The following is a 22172-nucleotide window of genomic DNA, read 5'->3' on the forward strand; positions in this document are numbered from 1 at the left end:
TGTGTGGGGGAAATTTTACTAGAACATTCTGCATAATCCTACTATAGAAACAGTGCCATGCACAATGATTTAGTGTGTTGTCTGCTCTTCAGTGGGAGTCTGTGAACGTTATTCTAACTTAACACAATGCAATTTCAGTAGACTTCAGATGATCGGAAGTCACTTGTGAATTGTGCTTCATTAAGCCACGTTGAAGTTAGAAGCGTGCAAAGATTAAATCATGTTCTTAATCCTGCAGTTGATAGATATCAGCCATTTGCTGGGGTCCCATAGGTTAAAAGGAAGATTTGCAATTTTTAAAAGATGTTGCCTGCACTCTAGGTGAAAGATTTTGGGGTGGGCATAACCTCACAGCTTTAGATTTGGCATTATGTGGCAATACAGTCAGAGCATGTTAATATGGGAATCGATATCCAACATCCAGTGTAGTATGACACAAACCACATTTGGGAGGAAGTCATTACTGAGCCTTTTAGTGTATTTATTTTTTAAAAGATGTTAACAGCAATACTGGTTGGCTTAAAACTGTACCTGTTGATTTCTAAGAAAACCCTAAAATAAAAGGATAATTTGTCATTAATTTGAAAGGCTTAAAATCATGCTTTAAAATGGAAATACTGAATGGTCTAAACTGAACTTCTGATGGGCTTTTGTGATGTAGTGTTGCCTTTGAATTACGAACTTAGTCAGTTAGTTTTTTTATTGTGGCTTCAAGAAATATGTTCATAAGTGAACTGCAATCATCTATGAAATGCATAGTATAAGAAAATGGTGAATAAAAATATAGAACATTAAAACACATCTATAAAACCATCCAACTAGAATTCCTGAGGGAAATTAAAGCGAAGTCTGGGCTATGAATAAGATACACATATGTAGCAGGAACTTCAGCTGTCAAAGTCTGCAGGATCTTATAAGATGCTGCGCAAAACCTAACAATGTGGGCTGAAACCATGTGTCATATGCCGAGACTGAGTGATCAGGATATCTGCTCATTAGAAGGAGAAGAAATCTGAGTCAGGAAGGGAGAAGTACATGTTTCCTGGTTTCCATTCTCACAAGGGCAAAGCCGTTCAGCTAATGCTACTTTTAATACAGTATTTACCATCGAAACTAAAAGGAAGAACATGACATTGGGTAGAGGAGAAAGCTTTCCTACAGCTGGGTGTTTATAGCTCTGCAAGATAACAGGCAGCAAATCTCATATTTGCTGATGACAGGAAGTCTGAGGCCTTTCCTAGATCCGCTTGCTGTCCTTCACAGCTTGTTTTGCTTTATCATATTCCATTTGGAGAACCAAAGACAGAAAGAAAACCAGGCTTTGAAATTTAGTTATTACAGCCTTAATTCTGATAAAGTGATACTTCTGGAGTATTACTGGTGCTAAGCCTCAAGGATAAGTGCTTCAGACAAAGGTTTATGGAACAAGACACACCCTGACTTTGACTTTTAACATGGCTCTCTCTAGCCATTGATAAGAGCTACTGTGATTAATTTGGGTTATAGCCTCTCCAAGGTAGTAAAAAAGGAGATCCAACAAAGCCCATCAAGGTACCAGGACAGTAATCTATATATCTATCTATCCCCATCCATCCATCCAGCTCTATCACCTATCTCTATCTATCATCTCTCTCTCTATCATCTATCTATCATCTATATCTACTGTATCTATCTATCTATCTATCTATCTATCTATCTATCTATCTATCTATCTATCTATCATCTATCTATCTATCATCTATCTATCTATCTATCTATCTATCTATCTATCTATCTATCTATCTCTATCATCTATCTATCTATATCATGTCTGTCTGTCCCACATCTGTCTATCTTATCTATCTTTACTGTCTGTCTGCTTGCTTTTCGGACTTTAACATATAGAAGGTGCTGAGGATGTGGCTATCTCTAAAATGACTATATATTTATAAATAACATATTGCTTATTGACATAGATAAAGAAATGATAACACCACATCCTGTTAACATTTTTTGAAACAAGTGAAATTATTTGTAACTTTTTTTTAGTTCTAAGAGTATAAACCGAGTAAGAACAACAACTCAGCAAAAAATATTCCAGAGTCACTTGCTATATTCACTGAACACAAAAGGAAGAGAATGGAAGAACACACTTTATGCAAATATAGAAGTGAATTTCTCCTCAGAAATCTCAACTATAAAGAATCCCAGTAGATTTTTGTGCAGGTAGCAAACTCTTATATGATATGCAGAGACCAAACTTAAGAACATTTGTATATATTTTCACAACTTTTTATGTTTTAATGTGAAGAGACCACGATGAAGAAGAGCGTTTTTATATATTTTCACGTATTTATGGTTTTATTTTTAGAACTATAGCCCTATATCTAGAAGTATGTTTTGCAGTAACTACTGTTTGACCAAAAACTGCTAGAATTTTTGAAGACACGACTATGGGGATATTACATTTTCTTTGGCTTTTACACAGTTAATTGTACTACTTGACCACATTTGAGCCCCAAATTCTGTTGCTAAGCGACATTGTTATGTGAGTTTTATCCCATTTTAGGACCTTTTTTGCCACAGTTGTTTTTTTAAAATAAATTTTATTTTGTTTGTACAAACTTCACATCTTTGCAACACATTACATTTTTTACCTATCTGTTGTGGCTGTTTTATCTATACCAATAAATCTTTTATAACTATGACTTCATATGTTTGTGCATTTACATTATTTCATACTTTTTTTTCATTCTATATATAATATGTTATATGTTCTATGTATAGCACTTTTTACTACATTTATGTCGTTTTGTAAAATATATATTAAATCTTTTATAACTATGACTTTATATATTTGTGCATTTACATTATTTCATACATTTTTTTCATTATATATGTAATATTCTATATATTCTATGTGTAACAGTTTTTACTACATTTACATCGTTTTGTGTAATATTTATTTGCTATAGTCTATCTCCTATTTCAATCTTTTAATCCTTTTCCGGTTTTGTAGTTGTCTATTGTTTTGTTTATCTTTCTTCCTTCCTTTTTTGCTTTCCTGCTTTTCCCCTCCTTTCCTCTAGGCAATTGTACAATAAATCCCATATGGAGTAGTATTCAGATTCGTCTTTCTCTTTTAGTTCTTTCGTGAGCCTATCCATCTCTGCACATTCCAATATTTTTTTAATTACATTTTCTTCTGTTGGTATATAATTCCTTTTCCAGTTTTGTGCGAATATAATTCTCGCTGCCATAACGATGTGTGAGATTAAGCATCTAATATTTTTTTCATAATTTTCTTTTATAAACCCTAACAAAAATAATTCAGGTTTTCGTGCAATTTGATGTGTAGTAATCTTCTCTAGACAATCTTTTATTTTTTTCCAATACTTTTTCGCAGCTGTGCACGTCCACCACATATGGTAGTATGTTCCGTGTTGTTTGTTACATTTCCAGCAGATAGGTGAACACTCCGGGAACATTTTTGCAATTCTCGCTGGTGGAAGGTGCCATCTGTAGAACATCTTGTACATGTTCTCTCTATAAGCTATTGCCATCGTTAATTTGTAGTTTATTTCCCAAAATTTTTCCCATTCCGCCAATTCTATACTATACCCAAAATTTATCACCCATGTTATCGTTTCTTTCAGTTTCTTCTTCCAAATTTTAATTAGTGATATATATTTTTAATCAATTTTTCTTCGATTCCCTGTAAAAATTTATCCAGCTCTTGCGGCTCCTTATAGAATCCGTCTCTTTCCCTGTTTATTTTATACCTTGCCTGTATTTGTAAATAGGGCCACCAGCCAATATCTATTTCCTCGTCTTTCAATTCTTGCCTTGCTTTTAGCCTTTCTTGGTTGTCTTATATGTCTTTATATCTTATTATCTTGTTTATGTCCAATACATTTGGGTATATCAGAGCTTCCATGGTGGGTAGCCAGGTTGGGATTTTATTATGTTTTGTTTTGATTTTTAACCATGTTTATAGTAGAGCTTTTCTAATTAAATGTTTTTGGAAATAGCTATGAATCTTGTCTTTCCCATCCCAGATAAAGGCATGCCAACCCAATTCCAAATTATAACCTTCTATTGTTAATAATCTTCTGTTTTTTTTAAATTGATCCAGTCCTTTATCCAGGTGAGAGCTGCTGAATGGTAATAAAGCTCCCAATTGGGAAGTCCAAATCCTCCTCTTTCTCTACTGTGTCTTGTAACAATTTTAATTTAATTCGTGATTTTTTCCCTGACCAAATAAACTGTGCAATTAATTTATTTAAATCTATGAAAAAAAATTTCCCTAGGCTAATCGGCACCACTTGAAATAAAAATAAAAATTTTGGTAGTATATTCATTTTAATGATGACAATTCTTCCCATTAAGGATATTTGCAGTTTCCTCCAATTTTCCAGATCTTTCTTAATCTTCTGAATCATTTTAACATAATTATCTTCTTTAATTGTTGAGTATTTTTCCCTGTCAGCCAAATTCCTAGATACTTTATTTTTTATTTATTTTTTGCTATTTGCATTCCCATGTTTTTCTCTAATTCTTGCTCGTTTTTTAGTAAAATTCTTCGTAATGATCTTTGCTTTGTTCTTATTAATTTTAAGTCCCGCTACCTTACCGAATTCCTCTATTTTTTTTATTAATTTAATTCCTGATTTTAATGGATCCCCTAATATGAACACCATATCGTCTGCAAATGCCTGTGTTTTATATTCCTCTTTTTACATTTCTAATCCCTTTATTTCTTGATTGTTTCTAATTTCTGTTAGTAGAACTTCCAGTGACAGCATAAATAATAAAAGTGATAATGGACAACCTTGCCTCACTCCTTTCCATATCTTAACTTCTTCTGTAGTGTCACAGTTGTTAAGGGAATCACTGCAGTGGTTAAGTTAGTAACATGGTTAAATGAATGACCACTGACTTTGTCAGAAGGTCACAAAAGGAGCTCACATGACCCAGGACACTGCAACCATCGTAAATATGAGTTAGTTGCCAGCCTCTGAATTTTGTTCACATGACCATGGGAGGACGCAACAGTTGTAAGTGTGAAAAACTGTCATAAGTCTCTTTTTAGTGCCATTATAATGTTGAACGGACGCTAAACAAACTGTTATAGGTCGAGGACTATCTGTACTGAAAAGGCTCTTGGTTATTTGTATTGCTATTTATTGCTCTTCACTGCCTTAAAGCATCATAAAAAAGACTATAAACTTGATAAATAAAAATATGTGAAATAGAAGTTAATGGAAGTCAGAAAATGCTGGTTAGATGGTCTTTCATCTCGAAACAAGACAAACTTAGAACTTCTCTTCTTCTTTCCAAAAATGTAAAGAGAAAACAGTTATGGAATTAATAGCACGATACCGCTTGCTTGAGATTTCTCTCACACCATTGTTTGAGTTATCATTGAACATATTTTATCAGAAAAGAGAACTTCCAGATGCCTTGGTAAAAAAAAAAAAAGTTTATTTTCCATACAAAAGTGCCAAAATAATGACCAACATTGAATTCTAGTTCAACCACCAGCTCATTCTAGTAATCAAAAGAAAAAGCATTTTTTTAAGTTCACATTTTAAAAATGACATTCTTTTTTTTCACACATTTCCACAATAACCCGAGTCCCTAGGAAGAGAGAAGTTTGCATTCCGATTAGCTGCTGAAGTCCAAATATCTAAGTTCATGTAGGCACGGAATGGGTTAAATCTCGGGTAACATTCCTGCTTACATAGGACCGCCTGGCTCTCCACCTGGGCTGAATGCTGAGTGGCAGCGCTGATGGGGCAGCAGTTGTCATAGACATCATTCTGAGGGGCCCAGATGGAACCGAAGAGGCCAGACATGGGTGACAAACTCCTGGTGCTCGAGAGGTAGGACTGAAAGGCAAAGAGAAGCTATGACTGGAAGTGCAAAAGATGTCTGGTTACCAGGAACAAAGCAGTTAAATAGCACTTGAGAAACTGAAGCAAGCCAGCTAAGCTGAAAATTAAATTAAAATGGAAACAAACATTTTATTTTTATGCACATTTTGCTGAAGGATCGGCCCCCTTTTTTAGTTTTTTTTTTCTTTTACAAACATATCAATATATGAGCAGTGTGGCACCTGGATGTCATATGTTCGAATACGAATAAAACTAATAAAATTACTGTATTTTTCAGAGCATAAGACGCACCTGAGTATAAGATGCACCAAGGTTTTGAAGAGGCAAATTAAAAAAAACGTTTTTGCACTCTGCAAACCTCCAAAAAAAAAGCCACATTTTTCACAAAAACGGGCCCGTTTTCTCCCCCAAAAAGGCATGAATAGCCTTTAGGGGGCTTGCAGAGTGCTCCTGGGGGTTGGGTGGGGGCTAAAAATGAGCCAAAAATGGTCCATTTTCCACTCATTTCTGCCCTCCCCAGCCCCCAGGAGCTCTCTAAAAGCTTCCTAGAGGTACCCCCCCCAAAAAAGGCATGGATAGCCTTTAGGAAGCTTATAGAGTGCTCCTGGGGGCTGGGGTAAAATTGAACAAAAAACGGACCATTTTTCACTCATTTCTGCCTTCCCAGACCCCAGGAGCTCTCTAAAAGCTTCCTAGAGGCTATTCACGGCCATTTTGGTGAAGGGAGCAAAAAAATGCTGTATTCAGTGTGTAAGATGCACCCAGATTTTCAGCCTCTTTTTTGAGGGAAAAAGGTGCGTCTTATACTCTGAAAAATACAGTAATCATAATGATTACATTCAACCAACTTATATATTTCTAATAGTAACACATAATTATATTAAGTTGCAGTCTGTCATTATTCAATTATTCCATGTTTTCTCTTGTTATTGTTCTTATTTTATTATATAAAATGTATACATTAATATTCCCCTTTTCTCTTATTTTCTATCTCTTAATCTAACTTTTAGTTATGTCACCCTTTATTAAAAGACGTTTTCTTTTTATCCTACCTAACTTCTAGTCATGTCACCTACCTAAAAAAGGAAAGGAGAGAAGGAGAAAAAGAAAAGCAAATCAGAACAATACCAATAAAAATATATCATCTATCCATCATCTCTTGCCCGCTTCAATACTTTAATTGCTATGCTTTTCTTTGACTTGCCTTGCATATTCCGCTCTTGGATCATTGTTAAGGACCAGCCTTAACAGAGTCTTTATGCGCTCACAGCCCCATATTATCTAAGCATGTTCTCCAGGTAAATGTGGACTGGAACATTGTGTTTCCCAAACCCTACTCCTATGCCTTAATCACTGTGCCAGGATTATAAATCTATTTTTATATCCAGAAAAAAAAATCCAGCATTTTCCCATTTTCTGTTATTCATTTCATCACCTGCATAATGAAAATGTGTATTTAAATATGTACTAAACAATGAAATCTGTGGAACCCTTACGTGTCTTATTAAATGTGCCAAAGTTACAATCAAAACTGAAATTGAAGCCACCTAAATTTTGAAATGTGAATGTTAAATACCTCACACTTAAAAAAAAAGAAACCTAAGAATATGTAAACGACAACCTCAAAAGACTATATTTGAACTACTATCACAGAATGCATGCAACAGTCCACTTATAATACTTACTGTTGGGTTGACATAACTGGTGGGTTCCCATGTTGGAGGAAGGTTAGGTGGGGTATTCCATGAAGACTGACAGCTGTGATCAATGAAGCCTGAATTTTGAATTTCTTCTGTGCACGGAAATCCATTATGGTAATTCATATTTTCTTTATTTTAGGAGACAGAAGGGTTTTCAGTAGTAGTCAACTTTGTATCAAAGTGCAATTCTATATATTGTATGAATAAACATATATAATGCTCCTTATTTACATTAGCTATCTGAATAATTACTATATGAATCTTGATCCTGTTTATATGCCCAGCTGACCGAAGCACATAATAAACTCTGGCTAATCTTCATAAACCAAAAGGGGTCAGTCCAGATTAGTATTCACATGGGAGGCCTCTAAGGCTATTTGGGAAAATTTTAAATTCCCAAAATAAGGCAGTGGAAAACTACTTCCCATTGCTACCATATTGATATACCTGTATAGTCCATCATAAATAGATCGGGACTTAAAAGTAGACTTCATTTTTATATCCTGTTTTTTGTTCATTTGTATAGGAGAGGAGAAGACAGTCTATACCAGGGGTGTCAAACTCAAGGCCCGAGGGCTTGATTCGACCCATGAGATGCTTAGATCTGGCCTGTAGGGCTGCCCTGGAAACAGCAACTGGCCTGTGGTGCCTCTGCCAGGAAAACGGTGCTTGGGAAGGCCACATGTGGCCCTCGCGAGCTCCGTTTTCACTGGCAGAGGGTTGAAAGAGAACATCGCAGCCAAACACAGAGCTTCAGAGCCTGTATTGTTGGCAGAGCGCTCAGGCCACCACAGGCGCTCCCCTACATGAGTGATATCATGCTGGTCACACCCACCCTGGTCACACCCTCCCCAGCCCTCCAAGGTCAAATACAATCCTGATTTGGTGCTCAATGAATTCGAGTTTGACACCCCTGGTCTACACTAAATAATAACATAGGTTGGATGACTGAAGAACAATATCCATTTCACAGATATTGAAGGTGAAGGAGACTGAAAGAGGCAAGCTGCCATACATAAAGAGGAAGTGGGCAACTAAGTAGAGTGGATAAAAGCCAAGAATCCAGTCTAAAAGATCCTTTTGGGGAGATAGATAAGAAGGAACTAAGTTGTTAAGGAAAAAAAGGAAAAAATGACAGACAACAGAAGTTGGGCCAACAAGGAAAGAGTAGTTGCTAGTCTTGTCAATCAACAAAGCAAAGGATGCAAGGATTTGGGGAATAAAAGGGCTCCTGACTCTGAGTTGTTTTTGGATCTTCTGTCCATCTGTCTAGTGCCTGCCAGTCTAATTGAGAAAAACATGGGACAGTGTGAATGTGTATGAGAAAGCACAAATATATATCTATTGTAATCAATAAAGTTCTACTGTTGCTTTACAGTCACCAAGTCTCCATGTATTCTAAAGAATCAATTGTGCCTTGGTATTTGGTTGAAAGTCATTTCAGTATGGATATTTTCCAGGGTTGTGAGTGAGTGTGAGTGTGTGTGTGTGTGTGTGTGTGTGAGAGAGAGAGAGAGAGAGAGAGAGAGAGAGAGAGACAGAGACAGAGACAGAGACAGAGACAGAGACAGAGACACTAAGCCACGCCTGAGAGTATGGGGACAGTGCAATATGGACAGGAATTTTAAAACACATTTAAATGCTAGGATAACAACCAAAGCTGTTCAATGGAATTCTGAATGTCTATTTAAGTGTACCTAAGGTAAATGTAAAAGTTCCCCTCACACAGGTGCTAGTCCTTCCTGACTCTAGGGGGCGGTGCTCATCTCCATTTCAAAGCCGAAGAGCCAGCACTGTCTGAAGATGTCTCCGTGGTCATGTGGCCGTCTTGACTAAACACCAAAGGTGCACGGAATGCTGTTATCTTCCACCAAAGGTGGCCCCTATTTTTCTACCTCCATTTTTTTACGTGCTTTTGAACTGCTAAGTTGGAAGAAGCTGGGACAAGTAACGGGAGCTCACTCTGTTACACGGGGCTAGGTGTTTGAATCGCTGAACTGCCAACCTTTCTGATCGACACGGTCAGTGTCTTAGCCCTTATTAGGTAAATAGTGTACCTATTTCCAAGTAATAGGTAAATTAGGTAAATAGTGTACCTATTTCCATGTAAAATACTAATGGTTCTGTAGAAGACTTACCATACTCATTCACTTCTACCGGACAATACATGTTAAGCTGGCCATCACAGGGTGGATTCCAATCAACAAAGCTATTGAAAGATTTAAAAAAAAGTCTAAGAAAAATTTCAGAAAGACTGAATTAAAACCAATATCTTGCTCAAACGTCACAACAAAAAACATATTTCTCATAAAATAGCCTAATCGGGATCCCTCCATTTCTTCCAGATATGACAGGACAACTCCCAGCTCCTACCTCCAACACACAATCTCAGACTATGAAGACCATAGTAAAAATATATAAGCGATAATAAACAAATAAATAAACCTGCCCATTATGTAATGAAGGGTTTTCCTGGATCAGGCACGATACATTGTTCTCAAGACTGTAATTCATGCTATTTGTCAGGCAGATAGGCTGGGGTGACCACAGATCTCCGCCTGGATAGAGACCTAGAAAGGCAAATAAAACTTATAGCATGTTATATATTTATACAATATATATATATATATATATATATATTTTAAAAAATGCAAGCATCAGCATTACAATACTATGCAACACTGTATCTCCACCCAAACAAATTTTATAATATACAACATTCTAACTACGTAATTGGCTGAGGCTTATACAGTTTTGATATAAAAGTTCAAGTACAATATATTTGAAGGGCGTAAGGCTGAAGATCATCCATCATATGAATTTGTTATGATTTTTCAGCCAGTATCAAACTCTGCAAATTCAGGAGATATGTGCTGAATGGTACGGACGACTTTCTCAGAGATTCTCAGATTCTCAGAGGACTACACTTCTCAGATTCTCAGAGGACTACACTTTGTCACGTGACATATCATGACTTTTTTTCTCTTAGCTAAACTGGGCGTAGGCGTGGCCATTGCGTGACATATCCAGTCTGTGAGCCACGAGTTTGATAGCCCTGCTGTAGACCAAAGCTGAATTCTTAGAGATTCTGGGAAAGATAATATATTTGCAGAAAGTGATAAGCTAGTCCCCAGCTCTCCTTTTGTAACCCTGTCCATTTGAGACCAATAGATTTTAGAGGAGGATGCTGAATTATTATATTCACGGGACTATTCCAGTCTTTTCAAATGCGCCTTCCAGAAGCAGGTGTATTTAAAAACGGGAGTCTGTGGGAAATGGAAGAACAGGAAGTGGATATTTGTTCTGAAAATGCTGGATGAGTAAGTCCTTCTGCTTTAACTACTTTATGCTCCCATTCATCATTCTCATTTTATGACTTAGATGACAATTAATTAGACTAACAAATGAGCAAAGAGGCTTAATTTGCTTGTTCATTTATTTATATCTGGCATGTTTGTACCTAATTTCTGCCATTTTCCTAATATCTACCCATAAAAAGCTAAGTAAATCCCATCACTATAATATCTCAATCTATTTACATGAAAGTTGGTATTCTTGGTTAAGGTATTCAGAGAGGAGGAAATGCACTTGCAAACTTATTTTATCTCTAACAAAACTTCTCATCAGACTTATTTTTGATCTCTTGTGAACAATAAGCTGAGTACTTTTATGAAAGATTGCAATTTACAACAATAAAAACTAATGCAAATCTAAAAAGCAATAAAAAGTAAAAATGAAGGAGAAAAGACAAAATCAGAAAAATCAGAAAAACAAGAATATAGTAAGGCAAAAAAGAGAAACATATAAAGAAGTGACTTCCTCTTTCATCAAAAAATACAGGTAGTCCTCCAATTAGAACTGCAACTGAGCCCAAAATTACTGCTGCTAACCAAAACAGATGTTAAGCGTGTTTTGCCCCATTTTATGACCTTTCTTGCCACAGTTGTTGTGAATCATTGCAGTTGTTAAGTTAGTAACCCAATTGTTACGTGAAACTGGCTTTCCCATTACACTGCTTTTGTAACTGAGGACAACCTATATGAACAATTTTAGTAATTTATCAATTTAAAAATTACATTTTAAAAAGTTCCTTTCCACTTATTTATTTGACTAGGATTTCATCTAGACTTTATCTTCTTTTAAATGGATACTGCCTGTAGATTCCATCCAATTTTGTCAAAGGGGCATTATGCTGGATGTACTCAATGCAGCTTCAGATTTCTGAATCAAAGTTTCAGTAAATAAGAAATTAAAAAAGAACAATTAACAATAACAAAATCTCGAGGGCACATTATCTTTCAATAGAGGAAAAACAGAAAGAAACACAAGGGAATTTTAATATCTAATGCATTCCTGTTAAGTTAGTGAAATTTAAGCAACCGTTCTCATCCTAAATAAGCTACCTATTTTCACTTGAGTTACATAAATTGGATATATCAGAAAGAAAATGAATAATGCAGAACTGTTTGGATGATCTGCCTTATATTACAAACAATAAAAATTATGCGTGAAATTCTGATATGATTTAGTTACCATATCAGATCTTTTTAAAATAACTAACCTTCATTTTTGTCTTGATCTGTGGTTATATCAGTGAAGCTGGGACACAAATTCTCTGGATACTGTGTGATACTGTTCACTTCTCTACTAAAATTAAATATAAATATATTTATATTTTTAATAATCAACATAACTTTTCCACTGCAAAGAGTATAACCACGGTTATGTTTATAAATAGACATATATATATATACACATATATTCTAGGCATGATATCTAATGTAACCAAGTAAAAAAAGAACTATACAGTTTTTTGATCAAAATATTTGCATGGCAGCATCTGTTTTTTTGTCTGATCTCAAAATACAAAGCAGTCAGATTTGATTAATATTATTAAGAAAATCTTAAGACTTAACTACAGTGAGAGAGAGAAATCATCCCATAGGCCAGCAATGGCAAACCTTTTCTGGCTCGCGTGCCACAAGTGGGGGGAGCGCAGGGGAGTCGTGTGCGGGTGTGCCGCACCCATAATGCAATGCGTGACCCCCCTGTGCGCATGCACGCACAACAGGCGTGACCCCCCCATTTTTACATGCTTTTTTCGCCCTCCCCAGGCTCCAGAGGATTTATAGGAGCCTGGAGAGGGCGAAAAGAGCCTCCCCCCCCCCCGGAGGCTTCAGGGACTGTCCGGAGGCTTCCCTGATGCATTCGGAGTGCTTAAAACGACCCTCCGAGCAAACCGGAAGTCACAACAGGCAGAAAATGGCTTTGAAAAAGGGTGAAATCAGCTGGCCCGCACGCGCATGTGCACTGGCCAGCTGACAGGGCAGCACCTTGCGTGCCCTGACAAATGGCTCCGCTGCCATAGGTTCGCCATCACTGCCATAGGCTATGGCAAACCACTGCTATATGGCTCCCCAAAACATGGACATAGAATTTAAAAATATATTTATCTTGTTAAACCAAAAAGGGGGTACATTAAAATAAACAGTTAAAAGCATTATCAAATGTATAAGTAAGTTTAGAATTAGAATATTTGCTTTTCATTTCTTTGTTAGTTATATTTGAAACAGTTGGTCTGTGACTGATCAATAGAAAAGAGGAACTATTAAAAGTCTTTACCTGGTGTTGCAGATGTTGTGGGAAAGATTCAAAGTGATGGGCGCATCAGGTGAAAAATCATTACATGAAATACTTTCCCCTGCACAAAGCAAATTTAAGAATCAGGGACTAGAATAACATGTACAATACACTAACTTTGGGACTATATGATTTAACAGGCAGTCCCTAAGAGGACTTTTAGCATCTTTCTAGAGATTTTCTTTATTCTCTGTAGAATCCCAAAAGTCACAGAAAAGGGAAAAAATTGAGGAACAAACATAGCACTCCCATCCAGAACTAGCATTTAAGACCACAATGCCAGTAAGAATGAATTCATAATGTACAAATTTGATAGCAATAGCACTTAGACTTATATCTGCTTTATAGCCCTCTCTAAGCTGTTTTCAGAGTCAACGTATTGCCCTCGACAATTTGGGTCCTCATTTTACCTTGAAGGATAGAAGACTGAGTCAACCTTGAGCACTGGAGAATTGAACTGCTGGCAATCTGGAGAACTAGCCTGCAATACTACATTCAAACCACTGCGCCCCCATGGCTCTTTTGATAAATAACTATATAAATTGCCTTCAGAAATAATATATTTCAATGTTCCTTTAAACTATGCTATTAACTATGCTATTAACAACTCATGAGACTATTAAAATGCATTTAAAGTTAATGCATAAATTTAATAAGGATTAACAAGAAAAGCTAATGAAAAGACTTGATTGTTTATACAGGTAGTAAGGGGGGTGGGGTAGTAAGGAGTTTAATGTAATGCAGTGATGTCTTCCCAAAACAGAAAAGAGAAAGAACATGTGTCCAGATCCCACATACTTGAAGGAAAGAAAAGTCTGCTAGGAATCTTCTTATCTCCATCTGAACTGCTAGTGCTGCTCCAACTGCCCCAGCTGCCCCGACTGGCCCGGACACTTCCAGAAGAACTTCCACAATCTGAACTTGAGTCTGAACAAAACCTCTCCAAGCACTTCTTCTTAGGCCACTGGTAGAAACCTTCTTTGGGAAGCAGTTAACAAAACCAAATGTTAACACTTGAATCATTGCATTCTCACAAGAAAACATGTGACTACCAAGATATCAGACTTTCTCTTCTATTCCTTCTTTTGTTAGACGGAACGATTAAGCAATTTAAACAAATGGCAGACCAAGAGAGAGCTCATTTCTAAACTAGGACCATCCCAGAAGGTTAGACATGTTCAAGGTTTTATAAATATTTTTTTTGTCACTGGTTCCCATTCTCCTAATCCAGTGACAGCTAACCTTTCTGTCACCGCATTCCGACCTGCGGGCTGGAAATAGCATGCAGAATCATCCCACCTTGAATGTGAGGACTCACTGGCCTTCGTGTATGCAGGAGAACTGAAACCCACAAGAGCAGAGTTCCGGCGCGCATGCGCGCACCAGCACCTGAACTTCTGGTTTCCAGTGCGGGCATGCACCTGACAAACAGCTGGCCATCGCACATGCACGCACCAAAAACCTGGAAGTTCAGGTGTCGTTGCACGCATGCGTGCTGGAACTCTGCTCTTTCCGTTTCAGGGCTCCCACACGCGAGAAGACCAGCTGGCCGGCACAGGAAAGCAGAAAAGGAGCCAGAGACGCCATGCATCGCTGGGCTGGCTGTGTGTGCCAATTCCGGCACGCGTGCATAGCTTCGCCACCAGAGTCAAACAGTCAAATATAAAGGCTAGGATGTTCTCCTTATTATAGCATCAAATCAAATCATTTTTTTTTTGTTTCTTGGATTTGATTTGAGGTTTAGGTTTAGGTTTCTTAGGTTTATTTGGATTTATATGCCACCCTTCTCCAAAAGGACTCAGGGCGGCATACAACATTAAAAACACACATCACAAAAGTTAAAAAAAGATTAAACCCATTTCCAAAAAGACCAAACCGATTTTTTTTAAAAAGAAACAATACATTTAAAATAAATTAAAATTAACATTAACAGGCCAGGCCGGCTTGCTGGAAAAGCCAACTTTTTAGGGCGCGTCGGAAGGACTGGAGGTCAGGGATTATGCGGAGCTCCGGGGGCAGCTCATTCCAGAGGGAAGGCGCTCCCACAGAGAAGGCTCTCCCCCTGGGGGTCACCAGCCGACACTGCTTGGCCGACGACACCCTGAGGTTTTGAGGATTGAAATAACAAAAAAGGATTTCAAATGAAAAACTGGCTACTATTGTTTGCCTTCCTTTTGCATTTTACTACCTACCTGCTTCCCTGTGCCCAGATTTATCATCTCCTTTGCAAGTTTCCCCGTTGCTTTGAGCACACCAATTTCTTATGTTAATAGTAGTTCTAAGTTCATGTCTTTCGCTGCACACATGCTTCACTTCAGCCTGTTCAGGAACCCTGTAAAAATGTACCCCAAACAAGAAGAAAAGCCTTATTTTTTTCCTTTCCACTCTGATCAGTGAATGAATAATGGCAACAATGCATATTAAGATTAGATGCTTGGGTTAAATAGCACATGAACAGCAACTGAAATACCAAATGTTATATGTTAGCAAGAGAACGAGTGAAATAATTATAAAATAATACATGGCGCCAAACTCTCCCGTTCTTACACAGAATTACTATTCCTTTTTGGCAAAGGTTTCTGATCCAGCCAAACAATTCTGTTTAAAAAATAATGTCTTCGTTTTCTCTCTCCTCAGAGTCCTTTTAGCATTCATTCTAAAATAGTGCAGAAACCCCATGAAACAGCAGCAGCAATGGTAATGGAAGGAGAGGAAGGGATTGGAAAAAGTCCTTCCTCCTTTAGACAGGGACATTCAGAAATAAAAATACACTCAAAGATTGCTAGCACTCTCTGAACATACCCAATAAAATTTAAGTGGTAGAAACAGTGCTGATCTTCTAACTTTAAAATGTGAATATGTGATGGTAGTTATGCATACCGTGAAGATATGTTTATATGCTTCTTCTTATTTTTTCTGTTTGTCCTATGTCTATTCCAGCTCGTATTGGGCGTGTGTCCTTCTTTTTTCTCTTGAGACCCATTTTTTCGGTGAACTTCTTCCTGCTGAAAGACACAACTATTTTTTTAAATATGTGCTGGAACCATATTCAATATAACCAACTGTTGAGAGATTACCATTTTATGATACTGAATATATTAGCGTAAATCTTTTTTCTATTTCTTCTCTGATACTTTTATTCTGTTTTGAGTTAGAAAGGGCTGGAATGGGAGCAAAAATAAGTAGTACAATTTTGACAAAAACCAGGTCAGTATCACTATTAGCAGACCTACTATAAATGCTCCCTCTGACTTACTTCCTTGTTTTTTTCTTTTCTTTTTCATTCACTCACTCATTCACTCACCTTGCTGTTCCACTGAGGTTCAAAGTTTCCTGAAAAGTTATTTCAGCTTTGTATTATATAGTTGCAGCCAGGGTTAATCAAAGAGAAAATTAAAGTTAACTTTCATGCACGCATATTTTTGTTCTGGTGTTAAGATCACAAAATTGTAAATCTAAAGTGCATCAAAGAATATAAATAACCTCATGTAGTGTATGCAGCATCTAATTTGATCTAAGAGACTATGGAAAGCTTTGAAATAATTCTTTTTAATTAAATCATTTAAACTTAATTTGTAAAAATGGAGCTCATTAACCCACTTCAACCAATCTTTATATTTTGAAAGTGTTTATTCTTTTTAACAATTGTTTATAATGATTGCTTGTACTTTATTGCTAGTAATATCAATTGTTGTCACACACACATAGGGCATGGGGCATACTGATAGACAATTGTTAAAAAGTATGAAAGAAGAACTGAAATATGGCTACTATATCAAGTTCATCTTGTTGAAACCACTGGGCTTTTATTAGCTTTGATAAAACTTTCCACAAATTGGATCATATTTAACCCCCATCCGCAACCTATCATATTGTGGTTGTTGCTGCTTTTTTTTTTAAAAAAAAGGAATTATTGCAAAGAAGAGATATAAAAACAAACCTCAGCAGAAATCAATTCCCGTTTTCCAGAATACAGTAATTCATCTTTAAGTCCTTTATTGTCTAACTTCTCTGTGGAAAGCTGGTCGCTAGCCTGTTTTTGCAACGTCTCACAGTTTCCTGTTTCATTCCTGAGAGGCACTTGCTGACTATTCCCTTAAGCAATAAAGAGACATGTACTTTGTAATAACCGCTAATAAACCATGAAAAATTGTGGACGTGTATTACTTGAAATTTATAGTAAAGGTTAGTGTCATGTTACATTGGATTTTAAATTCTCAATTTCTTAGTTGAACGTATTCTTTCATGAGATACTTTAGAAAAAATATTTGGGTCTGACTAGATAGATAAAACATTGGCAAAACCCTTTTCGTGTTCTGGAAAGTAAAATAAATGCGAAGAAAACTATGCTTATATTTCAATCACATAAAACTTTCTCTGAAGGAATTTCCTCATTTACAATTCATCTTAATCCTAGTAAATATGCCTAAAATTGCAGCCTTTGTGTCATATCTGTATATCTTTTCTAACTGTTAAATGCTGAAAATCCAATTAAAAGCCACGTCTTAAAAGTATTAAAATACTTGGGGTTGCAATATAACGTTACGATTGCTAAAATATTTGACATAGTCCAGCTTCTATGGCCATAATTCTAGCATTATTTTGAAAATTCTAGAAGCTAACAAAAACTATTTTCTCTGCATGCATATTTCTCTGTTGCGTTTATTCCAAACAACACCTTTTTGATTAAAAAAAAAAATACCTCCATTTTTCCGGGAACTCTCTTGAAATTCTGCTTGTTGTTGAGGTGAAGATCTTGGAAAGCGACTCTCAGACAATTTCCTTGATGACTTTGAAGGACATAACTCAGGTTCTTTGAGATCAGCTAAATTTTCTGAAGACTTAAGATTCGTTTCCTTAGGAAACATATTTGTTTGAAGGCCCTCCTTCAAATTGCAATCTGAAGAAATGTTTTTCATAAGTGTTGCACTTTTCAATGCACTTTCGTCTTTATCTACAAAGTTCCCTGGATGTGTTAAGTTCTTTTGCATGTTCATGTTTACGCTATTTGCATATTTCAAGCTCAGCCAGTTTTCATTAACAGTACAAATGTCTTCCTTCGGTGACGAAATAGGATCTTCAATTGACTGGTTCGGCTTATCATCTGTTGTCAAAATGTTGCCGCTAGTTGTTGTGCTTGATTTTTGTTTACCGTAGTATACAGAACATTTATGTTTCTTCTGAGAATGGCTGTATGTTGCCGGACTCCTCTTGGCAGCATTTTGGCTACGGCTGGTGGCAGAGCCCACCAAAAGGGATCCTTTTCCTTTTCCTTTGTCAGAAGAACTGTAAGTTTCAGTGAACGCTCTGCAGCTACTCCTGATTTTAAAATAAAATTATAAGACTTACTATAAAAAAGGATTGCATGGTTGCACTTGCACTTAGACTTACATACTGCTTCACAGTGCTTTTACAGACCTCTCTAAGCGGTTTACAGAGACAGCAGATTGTCCCCAACAATCTGGGTCCTCATTTGGCCGACCTTGGAAGGATGGAAGGATGAGTCAACCTTGAGCCTGGTGATATTCGATCTGCCAAACTGCTGGCAGCCGATGATCAGCAGAAATAGCCTGCCAGTACTACACTCTAACCACTTTGCCATCACGGCTCTTAGTTGATACTTCTAAAACAATTTCTGAGTTTTCGATGTCCTTCAGTTTTATATTTCCTGCCTCCTTTACTATAAGTCATAACAAGAATATTCATTTTTTTCTTTATTTATCTATTAAACCTATATGATGTCCATCTTGCCTAGATTTTTGTCCCTCTTCCACTAGAGATACCGCAAAATAGCAAATATACATATACTCTGATATGCAAATATGGAAATCTAGATTATGTATATCCAAACCTTTTAAAACAGTAACTTGTCTTATTAGTATAAAGCAGCAGTCATCCCATCTAAGATCTTAGGAATACCAATCTATACCACAATCTATAATTTTTAAATAAGATTTCTAGGAATTTTATATATAGAAAGGTAAAAGGCATTACTTGTAAGTTTCAGAACTGATGATATCCACAGAATTGTTGTTTTGCAGTGTAGAATTATGATTTGACCTCTGTCTTGACTTCATGAATTCTGTTAGAATATACTGTGCTTGCTGGAAAGCTATTAAGATCACACCAAATAAGGACAAACTGCAAGTGCAAACACACGGATAGAAACAGTACTGCAAAATGTGCAAAAATGAAAGTCCATTTACTCTCAATTTAATAAAATACATTTGAAGGCACAAAGAAGTTATAGTCAAAGGATGACTACCATTATAAAAGCTGCCATATCCTAAACTTTGTGTGGTAAGGGGTTCAATATGCATGGCATGTATCCTATCCACACTATTTTAAAGTCATCCATGATCCTGACAGATTCCAGAATTTAGCATAAATTCTGTCTAGCATAATGCAAAACCCACTAAGGAACGGTAAGTGGGATGTAGGATTTTTCTCCACCAGAATAAGTGGGCTGTCAGAGTAGCAGCACCTTCACATATTTTAGTTTCTGTTTTACAGCTGAGATTATCCTCTTCCTGATAATGTTCTCCAATGTATGTTCTTCAATGCCTGATAGATACCAAGCAATTTTGTTGAGACCAACTATCTGTATGAGTAATTGTAAGAATTTTGTATTCAGCAATATTCATCCTCTTTTATGATGAAATTTAAAAATCGACTAGAGGAAAAGATTAGTGGCAGTTCATTTTAAAAAAATCTATATGTGTTAAAATAATTTATCAATTATTCCTGTATGATTACAGAGTTTATTTCTCCTTAGGACCCCACTGAAAGCATCCTGAGATTCTGCTTTACCTTACAAAGAGTACTGTGAGCCTCCAGAATGATTCTTCCCAACTGGGTCCTGGTACCACATCTGCACATATGGGTAAAAGATGGTGAGGAAGGGTCACGTTGAGTGTAAAGTGAAACTCGATGCCAGCAGCAGTAACCAGAGTCAGCTCACGAATAACCCAAGAGGATGTAAAATCTGGAGTAAAACTGCACCAGAAAAAGAAACCAAGACAATGAAGTTAGGGCCTTTTTAAAATAGCTCTGTCATAGTTGCTTTTGCTAGGAACAAGATCATTATGGGTAGTTCTCCAACTCCAACCATTCATTCAGTGACCATTCAAAGTTGTGGTAGCTTTGAACGTGTGGTACTTATCCCTAGTCCTCTAAGATACAGTGGTCACATGTTCAAAATTCAGGTGCCTGACAGATCACCTGCACTTATAACTTTAGGCATGCTTCAACTCCCTTCACGGGTCTATCTTTTCTATCCCTGAAGCCTGACTCCTCTACTGGGTGCTCCTCCACCCAGTTGACCTTCATTATCTTCTTGCTTCTACTGCTGAAGAGGTATGCAAGGCTTTCTTGCCAGGGTCAAACATCCTTGTGAGAAGCATGTATGACCTTCATGAGGTTTCCTTGTGAGAACTAAGAAGAAGATCTCAGTGGTCAGCAGCTGCCTTGTGGAGGACCAGACTAGGTATACCTTGTCAGCGGTAAGAACAAGAAGATGGCGAATGTCAGTTTAGCTTCAGATCTCTGCAGCGCATGCGGGAGACGCGTGTGGATGTGCTAGGCCCAAAAATGGGCTGGGGGGAGCGGCTCCTCCACTGCGCCCCATTTTTGGGCCTAGGAGGCTTCAGGGAGGCCTGTTAGGCCCAAAATGGGACACGAAGGTGGGGGGTGCGCATGTGCGGGGGCGTGTCACACACGCATTGCATTATGAGTGCAGATGCACGCAAACTTTTGGCACGTGAGGACAAAAAGGTTAGCCATCACTGCACTACTTCTTCATAAAAGAAGAATACTTTTATGAAGGCACTCCTTCTCTTTCTCGCTCTCTCTTCCCTCTCCCCTCCCTCCATCCTCTCTCTCATACACACACACACATATACACACAGGCTTAAACTATGAACAAACTGTTCTGCTGAGGAGGAGACATTCTGAAGCTATATAACCACATGATGGCCTCATTAACTGCTCTAGTCAAGAGTAGTACCAAAGAGTCATCAATATAGACATGTACCAAAGAAAGTAAGAAAATGGTAAAACCCAGGGTACAGGATTCTAAGAAATATTTTCCATTTTTAGCAGAAAGATGAATAGTGAAAAAGTGTAATCATTCCAACACAGAATGAGACAATGCTTTGAATGCATAATCTTATTCTAATATATTTGTTGCAGTCTCTTTTAACCTCTCTCTTATCTAATAACTAATATATGTGAAATGCAAAGCAGTTCAGGAAAGAATACCATAAGAAGAAATGCCTTTGCCAGAAGGATAAAGAAGGCTAAAAACACTCACAGATCTGAATTAGCCTATGGAACTTTTCTTTTTAGAGCATTATTATTATTATTACAGATAACTATGACAAAAAAACCCAACCATAAATAATGATTTAAGCAGCCAGCAAAGCAAACTATATCTTGTTAAAAGATCTCAACATCTAAAATAATGTTGCAAGTTACAGAATATGTTATTGAAGTAAACATTTGTTAAAATCCTTACTAGAAAGAATTTGGGAATTATAGTATTTTCTATGAAAATGTTTTATGGCATGAATATTCTGCTCATTATCAGTAATTAAAGACTATTGTAAGAAACAATAATTTTATTATAAAAGCACAAATACTTACACAATGCTAATGTCGCGTGAAGAATTTGGTGCCAAAAAGAACTCCCTGCAGTCAAGTACTTCGAACCCAAATCCTTGACAGTTGTACCCATTAATTTTCATAGACATTATAGTAATAGGAAGATGACCAATGTTCTCGACTTTAAAGTTCTTTGTGATAGACAGAATATGCTTGCCATCTTTCAGTTCTGAAAATCATAAAATAGATACATTGTATTTTTATAGCAGTCTATCTACTTCAGTGTTCTATAATGCTAACAAATCTTCAAATAATGCTGCTATGATACATTCATTTATATGCAAGGCAAGGCAGT

At 36.8% G+C, this 22172-nt stretch overlaps 1 protein-coding gene across 5 annotated transcripts in view; it reads right to left on the reverse strand.

Moving 5' to 3' along the window:
- Window positions 1-5440: 5440 nt before the first annotated feature.
- TMEM131L (transmembrane 131 like) overlaps window positions 5441-22172 on the reverse strand; it is a 92505-nt gene continuing 75773 nt past the window's right edge. For 2 of the 5 annotated variants that reach the window (XM_081959107.1, XM_081959103.1), the window contains 14 exons: window positions 21860-22046; window positions 20027-20212; window positions 19211-19357; window positions 17919-18535; window positions 17157-17311; window positions 16097-16221; window positions 15409-15548; window positions 14015-14194; window positions 13199-13277; window positions 12138-12223; window positions 10026-10146; window positions 9715-9785; window positions 7562-7704; window positions 5441-5870 (listed from right to left, as the gene is read on the reverse strand). In XM_081959107.1, the coding sequence (XP_081815233.1) occupies window positions 5592-5870; window positions 7562-7704; window positions 9715-9785; window positions 10026-10146; window positions 12138-12223; window positions 13199-13277; window positions 14015-14194; window positions 15409-15548; window positions 16097-16221; window positions 17157-17311; window positions 17919-18535; window positions 19211-19357; window positions 20027-20212; window positions 21860-22046 (2516 nt within the window). In that variant the 3' untranslated portion in view covers window positions 5441-5591. The remainder of the gene's footprint in view (window positions 5871-7561; window positions 7705-9714; window positions 9786-10025; window positions 10147-12137; window positions 12224-13198; window positions 13278-14014; window positions 14195-15408; window positions 15549-16096; window positions 16222-17156; window positions 17312-17918; window positions 18536-19210; window positions 19358-20026; window positions 20213-21859; window positions 22047-22172) is intronic. The other 3 variants (XM_081959105.1, XM_081959104.1, XM_081959106.1) reach the window with 3 other exon arrangements.

The sequence above is a fragment of the Natrix helvetica genome, assembly GCF_964273705.1.
Source record: "Natrix helvetica genome assembly, chromosome: 7".
Taxonomy (NCBI): domain Eukaryota; kingdom Metazoa; phylum Chordata; class Lepidosauria; order Squamata; family Natricidae; genus Natrix; species Natrix helvetica.